At 37.8% G+C, this 13,375-nt stretch overlaps 1 protein-coding gene across 2 annotated transcripts in view; it reads left to right on the forward strand.

Moving 5' to 3' along the window:
- ATRX (ATRX chromatin remodeler) overlaps window positions 1-13,375 on the forward strand; it is a 168,825-nt gene extending 155,450 nt beyond the window's left edge. For both annotated transcript variants that reach the window (XM_075008068.1, XM_075008069.1), the window contains 5 exons: window positions 6,252-6,401; window positions 9,849-9,974; window positions 10,647-10,742; window positions 11,211-11,339; window positions 12,600-13,375. In XM_075008068.1, coding sequence (XP_074864169.1) covers window positions 6,252-6,401; window positions 9,849-9,974; window positions 10,647-10,742; window positions 11,211-11,339; window positions 12,600-12,872 — 774 coding nt within the window. In that variant the 3' untranslated portion in view covers window positions 12,873-13,375. The remainder of the gene's footprint in view (window positions 1-6,251; window positions 6,402-9,848; window positions 9,975-10,646; window positions 10,743-11,210; window positions 11,340-12,599) is intronic.

Here is a 13,375-nt window from a genome sequence, read left to right on the forward strand (position 1 = left end):
AGTATGGAAAAATAACAGAAGTTTCAAAAGAGCAAGACACACAGTACTTCTAATCATATACTGAATGGGAAAATCCCCATGCAGATTTCTATATTAATGATAGATTCAAGGCATTTTTAATAACTTTTTGTACATTTGTTAGCCTTCTCACTGAACAAAAGCAATGATGCTTACAAGTTGAAATATAACCACTGCTTACAGGCAAATACTAGGTATTGGAAATATTTATGCAAAATTTGCATACATATTTGTTTCCATAATACAGCTAGCAACATTGAAATGATACCGAGGTTAACTAGAAGGATATGGTAGTTTGTCCCTAAAATTTTAAAATCTTTTGGATTTTTTTTAAGAAATCACTCAAGTGATTGTGTAATTTGCATTCTTTAAAAATTTCAGCTGGTTTCCTTGTCTTGAGATTTGTGTGTCATCCAAAAACATATTTCTTCCACAAAAAGTTTTTTGTCCTGAGCAACAGTTTTATGGTTGTAAAGTGCTACTAGATAAAGAACATATTTACACTCATAACTTATTACCATCCTTCTTGTAAAGGTTTGAAGACTCCTATCTTTTGCAAATGAGATGTGGGGCAGGTATCAAATCAAGGACAATTTTAAGATAATTGTCCAGATATAAATGTTATGTTCACTGGCATGTGCAAATAGTGTGGTGAGTGTGGTGTTAGAACATCTTGTTTATAGAAGGCTGGATTTTAAAGGTATTTTAGGCCACTTAGTTTTGCATTTTAAAAAATGATTATACTGCTGCTGCTGCTACTTTTTGAGTAGCATTTGATAGTACTGACGTTACATAACAGTTTGTCAGTTTTGGAATAAGGATGGCATGACTGACTTCCAGAGCTTTCATTGTATCTTGTTTATGATGTAGTATGTATGCTAGTCAATGTGTGACTCCTCACCTTCAGAAGAGTTAACATGCAATTTTTTTGATGGGCTGAATGGCATGTTCTTTTTCATTCTCCATCATTACTGTCTCGATATAACAGAGAGCCTGTTGTTGTGGTATAATTCCTTTTCCAAGGAGTGCGTACATTCTAGTCAGCTTGAGGATTGTGATCTGATTCTCCATGAGGCAGAGCACCATTGCTAGGATTTGAAATTAAGACTAGCTGCTGAAAAGCCTTGCTATCACACAGGTGTAATTTGCTATTTCATGTGTAAAGAAAGCTAAAATTAGAGCTCTTGTTTCTGTGTGCTGTGTTTTATAGTGAACGGTGTTGCTGTTTGTATACAGAGCTGTCCCTGGGCTGGATGCACAGGCACCTCTCTGTTGCCTCACATAACTGTTACTCCTACTTCTGATCAACTGTTATATTCCAGCCTCCACAAAACCATTGGAGACTTGCATTCCATCTCATTCTCACAGCATCCGTTGACAATTGAGCCTCATTACATCTGAAACAAAAAGCTTTCAACCATGCTTGTGGCTATGTCAATCACTCTATAGCAGTGGTCCCAAACTTCTTAACCTCACATTCCTCTTACTCGTGTCTGCGTTCCATACACCCCCACAGAATCAAAAGTGGGACCATGGCTCTAGGAGGACAGGATAAGGACAGGAGTAAGGAGGTTAAGGTTGAGGCCACAGCTGTCATGGGGCCAGGGCAAGGAATAGAACAGGGGTTTACTGTGTTTGGTGGTGGTGTAGGAAAGGGAGCAAAACTGGGTGGCATTCCCTCCTTGTCACTTGTGGGAACTTGGTCAAGCCCTGTCTGCACTAATGGGGACCTCTGATTTACTCTGACTCAAAAGACATTAATGGTGTCAGAGTGGCATAAAAAATGGAATCTTATTTTATAGACACTATTTTATTTTTAACGGTGTTATTTAAAAAAAACTGAGAAGGGAGATTCGGTTCTTGAATTTTGTGTTTAAAAGGCTTTTTTAAAATAAGAAGTTCTTTATAAAAGTACATAAAATTGTTAAATTAGCCTTAACTTTAACTGATTAAGAGCAGATTTTTATTAATTCACTATCTTTGCTTCTTTGCAAAGAAGTCTGCATTAACAATCATCTTTGTTAGTTCAAGAAAGCATACCAGATGCATGATGGCTGATTAATCAGTGGCTCAAAATTAGATGATGTAAGTATAGAAATAATTACTGTAGACACAGTGGATTTTGTGTAGATTTTTGTTACATTGGTGACTAGTTATCTAATCCAGACAAGTTTCAGGCGCTTCAAAGCGTTTTTAGTTTAGTTTTGTAGAACAGCAGATTAAAAGGTTTGAAAGCACATTGGAGCTATTATCTTTTCATGAAAGAGATAGTAAACTGAGACTGTTCCGTTTAAACTGTATTTTTATTATGTTTTAGGTGGTATGTTTTGCTTTGCATTGTGCTTTTCAGAAGTTTAGGAGGGTGTGTTAAATAAATTGATTTATGAACATTATTATACTGTTTTTAAATAGATTCCCCCAAATTTTTATACTGAACTCCCCCAGGATTATGTGCTGGGAAGGGGGTGGGAGGGAAGGATTTAGCACAGCAGTTCTCAAACAGGGGTCCATGTCCCCCTGTGAGGCTTCAAGCTTTTTTTTTTTTACAGGGGCCCTGCAGCTGAAACCTGGAGTCTCAGTGCCCTCCTACAGGGCTGAAGCAAGGAGCTGCAAGGTTGAAGTCCCAGCCCTAGCACCTGCCATGAGTCTGAAGCCCTAACTACCTGAGCTACCTGCAGCCTGAGCAGTTTTCAAACTTTCTGGGCTGAACCCTTTCCCACTTCTAAATTATGTTTTTCATTGTCTCTTCCCCACCCCCACCCTACACAGACAGACTATATGGCCTGCTGCCATGAGTTCGGTATATGTGGAGTGGGAGGTGCTCTCTCCTTGGACCCTGCCTGCCAGGCAGAGCTGACTTAACCCCCATTTGGCCTCCCCCCACCCCCAGTAGAAGTCAGATTATGCCTACACCCAAAGACCCCCTCTGTCCCAGAGCACCAACAAACCTCCCAGACCATACCTCCATCAGAGGCTGTTAGCCAGGCTGGGTAAGAATGGTGCCCCAGCTTCTGTTTGTCTGAGGCTGGGAATGGGTGATGGGGAGGGATCACTTGATTACCTGTTCTGTTCATTTCTCTGGTGCATCTGGCATTGGCCACTGTTGGAAGACAGGATACTGAGCTAGATGAACCTTTGGTCTGACCCATTGTGGCTGTTCTTTTGTTCATTGTAGTCTAAGAAGAGAGAATTTGTAAATTCTGAAAAAGCTGCTGACTCCAGAACAGTACATGTCTCTGCCTCTTTACTGAAATTCACTGAATTGGTTGAGAGAGGGTATTTTGTAACTCAATATATAAGTTGTAAACCCTCTGGGATTAGTCTTCCTTTAGATGTATTTCTTCCCTTGCAGTTAGTTCCATGAAAAGTTGAAAATGACAGCTGGGAGAAACATTGCTGAAGTTTGGAAACATTTTCAGCAGGTTTTCAGTTCAGTACCAAACTTGTATTTCAGTATCTTTCTAAAAAACCTGTAAGCCATATTCGTAAATGCTTTTTCAAAAATTTCAGAGCATACTAACACAAATACACTTTTTGCTGGACTTCACATAAAATTGAATTAATTTGTTTCCCACTGTAAAACATTTAAGAAAATTTAGTGAAGTATTTTACTTAGTTTTCAACTTCTTTGCTATATTTAACACAAAACAAAGTTTAGACAAAGAAAAGCAAACATACACAGTTGGATGTAATTTAAAACACATTTTGATGACTGTGTTGGCCAAGTGAATGTAGATTATATTCCAGTATTGTTTTCACTAATAGTGTCACCATGGAAACTAATGCATATGCATGTATAAGAATCCTCCACACACTTTATGTAGAGCTGCAGTATGTTGAAAAAGCTTTTATTGTGGTAACTTAATTTTGGAATCTCTTCTTGTCTTTTTCACTCACCTCCCTTAAATGTTTTCTGTGTATCCTATTACCACATCCCTTTTCTTTTCCTAAATCCTATTATTTGATTAATTTGCCCTTTAGTCACGGATATATCACAGAGGGGCTGGAGGAGAATGTGGTGGCTCCCACATAAAGAGGCAGTTGATAGGGCAAAGATGGAACAAAGAGATTGGTGTCTTTTTTTGTTGTTGTTGTTGTGATGTTAACCGCTTTAATACTCAAAATTATGGTTTGTGTTTTGCCTGTGGAGAAGCAGATAGTAGTCAGTTGCGACTGGGATTCGGGATACCAGCCTTTGCTTCCTGGCTCTGCTACTAGCTCTCTCTGGGATGTTGGTCAGAAGTCACTTTATTTCTCTGTGGATCAATTCCATACCAACTGCTCGTGTTTGTATCCTTTTCTCCCATCTTAACTCTCTATAGGCCAGTGTTTCTTAAACTTTTTGAGACTACAGAATACCAAATAATATTTTTTACACAAAACACCTATGAAAATTTTCTTTAAAATAAATTGTCAGACCCCAAAAAAACCCAAACAGCAACATATACAGCAAAACCAAATAGAAGTAATTTAATCAGGTATCATAGCAATGAAAAATTAATATTGTATCTGTTTTAATAAGAGAAAATATATACCATCAGTGTATGACATTAAAACGTGTCAGATGCTTGAGGCACACCAGCAAGTTGTTCACGGAACTAAGTTTAAAAAATACTGATATAGACAGTCTAGACTTTATGGTCCCAAAAGGAGCAATGTCTGTTCCTGTTGATCCTCAGAGGTGTTGGTTTCATTTCAGTACCAATGATTGTCATCTGGGTGCCCTTGGAGAAGGAGATGTTGACTCAGTAAAAAGACTGCTAAACCTTAAACTAAAATTAAATATACGAGCAGCTTTGTATCATCCATTCTTTTCCCTGTCTTTTATTTTACTTTTTAATTGAGATGTTATCACAGAATTATCAAACTGGAAGGAATCTCTAAAGGTTAAGTCCAGTCTCCTGCACTCATAGCAGAGCTAAGTACCACCTAGATCAGTGGTTCCCAAACTTTTATGCCTCATGCCCCCCTTTTGATTTTTGAGAAACCCTTATGCCTCCCCACCTCTTCTTTACCATCATCCAACCCCCTTTTAACAAAAAATTCAATTTGTTATTTAAAATAAGCACAAAAACTTGCTATAAAAATATTATTTAAAATTAAAAATAAGCACAAATAGTTTTTCTTGGCCCTTTGTGGGTGCCTAATGCAGCCCCAGCTACCTGCCCACCTGAGACCTGCACTGCCAGAGCTGCCCACCTGATCCCCACACTGCCAGGGCTGACCGCCTGCCAGCCCCCAGAGCCAGCCACCTGCCCAAGCCCCACAATGCCGGAACCAGCCACTTGCCCACCATCCCATGCCCTACACTGCAAGGACCAGCTGCCTGAGCCCTGTACTGCTGGGACCACCCGCTCGCCCAGGCCGCCTGAGCCTTGTGATGCTGGGGCCAGCCCCCCAAGCCCTGCAAGTCCCACGAGCCCACTGGCCACCTGAGCCCTGTGAGCAGTCCGCCCAGGTCCTTCCCCTCCCACAAAGCCAGGCACACCCAGCTCCCCATCTAACACCCTCCTCTTCCTCCAGTCCACGCTCGCTCACCTTTGCAGGAGGCAGCTAGCTCCACATAGGTCTTCGCCAGCTTCCTGCTTTTTATAGAGGCTGCGCTGGGTTGCCCACGTAAAATGTTAAGGGCTTGAGAGATGGAAGCAAAGGCCGGCCCTTTCTTCAGGTGGGGAAGTGACAGAGGCGGGGTTGGCATATCCCAACAAGCATTTTGTTTTTTTGAGAGAGGTGACTTTCTCAGGGACTATTACTAGTATGCTAGTGAAAATGCTTCTGGAGTTTTAGACTGAAACGTGCAATTTGGACTCACTTTCAAACACATGAAATTCAACCGGGAGGCTCTGCTTCTTTACTGAAGGATATTATCACTGCATTCTGTGAGAGGACGAATGAAAGCATCTCTTAAAGAAGCAATTATTGTCACATTTTGTTTTATTTAGGTCCTTATTCTTCATCAGTCATGGAATCTGCACATACTGTGTAGGAGGCATTAAGTGATCTATCTGTTGCATAAGGTTGTTTACACAATGACCTTTCCTATCAGGAAGACTGCATTATTTTTTAATATTTCTTTTAGTTTAGTGTATATTGTGAAGTTCTTTGACCTCTTCTGTGAAAGACAGCTCAAAGACACATCTTACACATGCTCAGCAAAAATACACTGTAACACAATTACAGATAAGAATATTTAACAATTGATCTTCACTTTATGGTACTTTTCTTTTAAACAGGATACAATTCTAGCAGAATTGCTTCAGATCCACAAAGAACATATAGTAGGCTATCATGAGCACGACTCCCTGCTAGACCATAAAGAGGAGGAAGAATTGACCGAAGAGGAAAGAAAGGCAGCATGGGCAGAATATGAAGCTGAAAAGAAGGTAAAGCTGTCTAGACTAACTTAAAGTGGGTGTCGTGTGCAAAACTAACCTTCAGAATAAAAAAAAAAATTTTTTTCTTGAGGCATAATGAATCTTTATACAACTGGTTTTATTACAGGCTTGACAATGGGCTTCTGAACAATGTTATTTAAAATGGTAGTTTTAAATATCACCTCTAAAAAGCTGAACAAACTATGAAAAGACATATGCTGCTTTAGTTGACAGATTCTGTCAACAGGAAGCCGGTCTGGATGTTCCAGGGTGCCCTCTGTCAACAGACTGGGTTTCTGGGACACGGGGCAGTCCTGTCTGCTATGCTTCCCATTGGCCTTTCTGGCAACTGGGCAGTCCAGCCACTTTCTGTCAACAGAGCGGATCATTCTTTCGATCTGGTTGGCAGTCTGGCCACAATCTGTTGACTGAAGTTTTGCAGGACGATACCTTCTGTTGACAGATCACTCTCTAGTGTAGACATAGCCTGAATGTTTGTCACTTTTTTGTTAATTAATTAGCTTTGTGGTGTTCACATTTTATATTACACATCCAGCTGATGTTCTTCACTATACTTCTTTTTGAAAAATAGTGGAAAATCTCAACCTTTTTGAGATTTTTTGAATGGAAAAAATAGATGTTGGAGTCACAAAAAAAAAAAAAAAAAAAAAAGCCCCTTATTTTTCTCCAAAATCCCAGAAAATATCATCCAGTTGAGGCATAAGTAAATGCTGGATTGAGAGTTTGCCAGTTATTCAATCCCTGGAGATAACGTCTTTTTTAATTACAATCCAAGAATCAAAAAAAGTGGGAGAAAGTAGTACATAACAATTTTATAAACTGTCAAAAAAGGAGATACCCAGTGACTTTGAACTAAATCTGTGACTTAGTTCAAAAGTCTTGAAAATAATTAAATTTCACTTAACTGGTGTAAGAAGAGAAAACTGAAATTAACCTCAGTTATTATACTGTACAAGCAGAATAAGAACTTAAGTATTCATTGCTTTGGTATAAGTAGGAGTAGTGTTGTTAAAGTGCTCCTTTAAAGGATGCGAAGGCAGCAGAAGTGAAAAATGCCTGAAATTCTGAAAGATGTTGTGCCTTTGTGATCAGATCTGATAACTAATCTTCCTCCTTTGAATTCACAAACTGGGAAGTATGGAAAGCTGCTGCAGATTTTAAAAGGGCCTATCATTCATTTTAGAGAGAGAATTTTGGGAGTTCATATATGAGTAGCTGGAGATTTTTTGTACCAGTGCAATCTCTCTGAGGGAATCAAAGTACTCTGAGATATGACATTAAACTATCTGAATGGGTCCAAGTGGAGATACAAATTTAACAGTCATATGTCTTCCAAACTTAACTTTAAATAGAACCTAAAAAAAAAAAAGAAAAAGAAACTTTTTAATTCACATCTGGGGAAGGGGAAAAGGCTTCTGAATAATTACGTTCTTGTTAGGAGTTCCTTTTTCCAGTTTTATAACTTTATAGAGTCCATTATACTTCATGACCTTTATTTTAAACACATTTATTTTATTTATAAAGTATTACCATTTCTGATGGATAAAGCAACCTGCCTGGAGGATATAACAATATCATGTAGAGAGAGTACAGCCCTGCATGGCTTAACACTCTTATATGGAAACTTGCAAGCCACTTTTATGAATTAGCATGACTAGGGACAGCTTCCAGTGAGCCTGGTGCCCATCGCAGTGAGTGGGGCTGAAGATGATATAGCCATGCCAAAGAAGCAGGGGGCAGCTGCCTGACATGCTGCTCCTTTTGCCAACATGGTTCCCAGTAAAGCTCTTTTGCACCACAGAGATCAATTTGTGTCTGTGGATATAAATTTTTTTATCCATGCAGGGCTCTGTGCATGGAGTTTAGAATCTGAGGACCAGAGTGATAAAGCAGTTGAACATCCATTTTTTTCTTTTTGTTTTCAAATGTGAAGTCCTACAACATTTACTTCCTTGGAAGATTTTTCAGTAATTCCTACCAGAATTTTGAAATTTCTATGTTTGTGATATTTAATATGGATTCTATAATAAAAAAGACCTTTTCTAGTTTAAAAAAAAAAGTTAGGCTACATAATGTGAATTATGGTATGTGAGCATCTTTAACAAACATACGGTAGATTATGGCAAAGCTGAGAGTCCTGTTGACTTTTTGTCTAGTTACCAATTCCTAATGCTACAAATTAATACATTGCCAGTATTCTTAATACTTCAGTCATAACCTTTTTAAAACAGAGTAACAGTTTTTATGCATATAGATTCTGAAAGCAACATCCTTAGAGTTTTACAACTTCATTACGTAAATATCAGATTTTGAAATCTGAGAGAACGTAAACCACTTCAGATAAAACTGTGAGTGAGAACAAAAGAATAATTTCTATTCAAGATTGAATCTTTGGTATCAAAGATAAAATTACACTTTTGATTTATGGACACGTACTTGTTTGCAAAGTCATATGTGGCTGGATTAGTTGCTTATTTAACATTCCCAAATGGAAGAGTTTATGGTACTAGCTTCTGTAACTCAAATTTATTTTAGAAAACTCATCTTTGCTTTTTGCAGAGGGTGGGATTATTTGTTCTTACAAAGAACAATGGTTGTTACACTGTGCCTGTTTAGGCATTGGCATTCCTTCATTTTGGAAATAGAAGTTTGCGAGAATACTGGCTTTGTGCAACCAGGCATGCCTCTCAGTTGCTTTGTGGTGTAGTTTCAATATTTTCAGGAATTACTTTTCTGCTTCAGTACCCTTTTGATCTAATTCATGATTTTGCCTTTTATTTCAACAATGGATTTGTGTAGTTGAGATTTATTTCTTGCAATGTGTCTTTTATTTCTTTATTACAGTGAATAAAATACTGCATTTCTGTCAAGGCAGGCTAGTCACGTTCAGCTGTTTTTTCTCTATTTGATTAATTCATTTTTAAGTACTTGCTCTGTTGCTGATCTATCTGTAATGGAGTCTGGCTAAACAAATGTGTACTACTGTATCTATATTGCAGTACTTCAACGTGTTTAAATATCAGGAATCATAAACTCAAGCAATGTATCAGGTCAGATGTGGGGGTGTGTACACACACACTACATTAATGTAAAAGTGTGTCAGTGTACAAACCGAGGGCATTGTTAGGATTTTCTTGTCTTAATGTGTTTATACCAAATTATTAATGATGAACTAAACTGAGATCTCAAGACAGGTACTGAAGCTTCCCTGATTGGTTGAATCATTTCACTTGCGTGTCTGGAAAGAATTTTCAACACACTCAGACAATTACACTTCTAAGGGTTAAAACTTCATCTGTACAATATTTGGTTTATCTTGTAAGCTTTGTTTTGTTTGTGTGTGTTCAGTTGTTTTCTAATAACTAACAGCAGTGACATGCTTTAACTTGGTATTAGCTACTGTAAATATTCCAAACTACAATTTTTGTTTTTAAGGGTCTGACCATGCGCTTCAACATGCCGGTTGGTACTAATATGCCCCCTACCAATTTCAACACTCAAACTCCATATATTCCGTTCAATTTGGGAGCATTGTCAGCCATGAGTAACCAACAGCTGGAGGTAGGTGGTGAAATGCAAATGACAAAGCGTGCCTCGAATATTCAAATTTAGTTATAAATCAGTAATTACTGAATGTTATAAAAAACATCATGTTAGTTAATATCTTCTAATAAATGTCAGTCACATTTTTTAGAAGTTGATATGTGAGCTATGTGTTTTGTTGAAATCTACTAACTTGTGTGTGCATATTGAATTGCTTATACCCAATTTTTTTATGGGTTTTTTTATGTTTTTAAAAAAAAAAAAAAAAAAAAGGCCACTGCATATACCAACACTGTATCCTGATTATAGGAAACACTCACTGGATCATATATATAGTATTAAGAATCTACTACAAGTTGCACCTCCCTTAACTCCATTGGATTGACTCCAGCTACGCAGTTCACGGAGGTGCATATCATAAATTGACATTGTCCCTAAGTGTAGACCTGCACTGAGTGAGCAGATTGTTTTCAGTTAACTTATATGTATTTTCTGATCATTTACTTTCCTACAACGTATAATTAAGTGTGAATTTATTTCCATCCTATTACCCACAAATGTTTACTTGTGTAAAAAAGTTTCAAATAGTTATCATATTGGAGATGGAGAAAAGCATATTTAAATATATTGCCCTCTTAATCTATAGCTTTGCACTGACTCTTCATAATGTACTGTCTTCTATTCTTTCAGGACCTCATTAATCAAGGAAGAGAAAAAGTTGTGGAAGCAACCAACAATGTAACTGCAGTGAGAATTCAGCCCATTGAAGATATAATTTCATCTATAGTAAGTAAAATAGACATTAGTCCACATTTGGTCAGGAGGTGGAAAAATGTTAAGCAGCAGAGTCAACCAGAGAAGTTTATATTGATTGTAAATTGTCATCCAGTTAATTGTCATATTTCTTCTTTATTTGGTCCCATAGCCCGATGTCAGTGTTGTTTACCATATAGTGAAAATGCTGGCTTCCTGCAAGTGAGACTAATAAGCATATTCTTAGGAGTACTGTTTCCCTTGTTTTTCAGTCCATATATTCCTCCTTTTACAAGAAAATCAAAAAAGCATGTTTTAATTGGTAATATAAAGATTTGGTAACTGTTATAGTTATAAAACTATACATTCCCAGAACGTTTAGTGGAAACTGGGCTGTTGTTCCACACCAATTATATTAATGCATCTCTGAAAAAATATTGGGAGAACTTGATTCCCTTTGCTTTTCTATTGGAGTGACTAATTTTTTTTTTCCCTTTTCAGTGGAAGGAAAATCTGACCTTGACAGAGACAGAAGTACAGGCCTTGGCACTAAGCAGGCAGGCAAGCCAGGAGCTTGATGTTAAGCGCCGAGAAGCCATCTACAATGATGTCTTGACAAAACAACAGATGGTAAACATTCTGACTGCCTTTTAGCTAGTTATATTCATTTGGATTGGGGAACGTGAGTGATGCCCTGTGAACTAGCACATGATATTAAAGACATTTTTGTAGAATGATAGCTTTTTATCAATCCATTGGGCCCAGTAATTACCAACTATGTGTTTTGTTCGTCCGTATCAAAGTGCTGGGTCATACAGTGTGTTCATCTAGCCTTGCTTATTTCTGGAGATGTCTGTAAAGTAAATTGTAAAATAGTGTCTCCCAAATGTTGTTAATTCATGCATTTGAACTGCTTGAAGCCTGGCTTAAAGAAAACCAAATAACTGGTAATAGGCATATAGCGTACACAAGACTCAGTCCCCTTAAAGATGTTAACTTTCTAGTTACAGACAGGTACTTAGACCACTTCAGCAGTGTTGAGTTTAGAGCGGTTTAGTTCTATGGCAAAACAAATCAAAAGCTCTCCTCCATACATTATATCTTCCTTAAAACAAGTTGGAAATCAAAAAAATGCATGCCAATGTTATCTTTCTAAACCAGTCTCATTGTCCTTTCGTGGTATGTTACTTTGTTACAGGACCTGGAAAGTTCTGACTGTGAGCACCAAGGAATTATACAGAATGCTTGTTACTTTGAAGTACTAATGAGTTATACCAGTGTTTACCAAACTTAAAACATTCATGTACCCCTTTTGGGACTTGGACCTTATGGGTGTACCCCCTATCCCAGTGCCGTTCCAGTGCTTATCTCCACATACTCTTTAAAATGCTTTCATGTACCACTGGTGGTACATATACCACACTTTGGAAAACAGAGTTATGCCATTTTAAGTTAGCTTAAGAAATTTGAAATTTTCCCAGTAGAGGCTACTCCAACTGGAAGAATTTTCCCCTGTTTGTAGTCACTAAATGTTTATTTGCCCATCAACTTGTAGGATTTTCAAAGGGATGATAAATGGTACCTGACAATAAATGCTGTAACTAATATATGGGAGTAATTTTACAGTATAGTGCGTATCACCATGGCAGCTAACATAAATGCTACCTACAACAGGCAGTCATTAGGAGAACTTAGTCCGCAATGGTGTTACTAACTGGTTTCTACAGCAATCAGCTTGTGAATGCCATCATGTTAGTGATGGTGATAACAATAATGCTTTCTCCTTCAGACATGGTAGTCCCTAGCAAATTGATTTTTAACTCTAAACTTGATACTTGCTGCATTGAATAGGTCATGCACTTGTAACAGCTCCACTTTCCCTTCACACAGTTAATCAGTTGTGTTCAGCGGATACTTATGAACAGAAGACTACAGCAGCAGTACAATCAGCAGCAGCAGCAGCAAATGTCTTATCAACAAGCAGCAATGAGTCATCTCATGATGCCAAAGCCTCCAAATCTCATCATGAATCCTTCCAACTACCAGCAGATAGATATGAGAGGAATGTATCAGGCAGTGTCTAGTGGTATGCAGCCACCACCATTGCAGCGTGCACCACCCCCAATGAGAGGCAAAAATCCAGGACCTTCCCCAGGGAAATAAATGTGATTTTGCACTAAAAGGATTGTTAAAATCAGAAAAAGAACTTTTATTTTTTTAGGAATCAATGGCTTGACAGAACTCAACTGCATAAATAGTTTGGCTCCCTAAATGCCATGTTCCGTATTAGTATTTGTTATGTTTAAATAGGATTTAACATTTTTCCCTTTCTTGTCAGTGATGTTGCCTAGAATCTTCTTACATGTGTTGAATACAGGAAATATTGAATTGTTTTCAGTGAAAACAAGTCCTTCCATAATAGTAGCTCCTCCACAGGTTTACTGTCTAAAGTCCTTTGCTTGTTTTAGTAGCTGTAAAACCATATTCAGACATGAGAAACTTAGGAAAGAATACAGAACGATGTGTGTTTGTGTGCCATATATAAAATGTACACAGCTGAGTTCTTGTTTAGAGTTGATTCCTCAAATTATGGAATACTTTTCTACTTACCCATTTCTTAAAATTAGTAAGTGTAATAAAACAAAGTAATCTAGTTTTCCTTTTGA

This window comes from Carettochelys insculpta, chromosome 13, assembly GCF_033958435.1.
Source record: "Carettochelys insculpta isolate YL-2023 chromosome 13, ASM3395843v1, whole genome shotgun sequence".
NCBI lineage: Eukaryota > Metazoa > Chordata > Testudines > Carettochelyidae > Carettochelys > Carettochelys insculpta.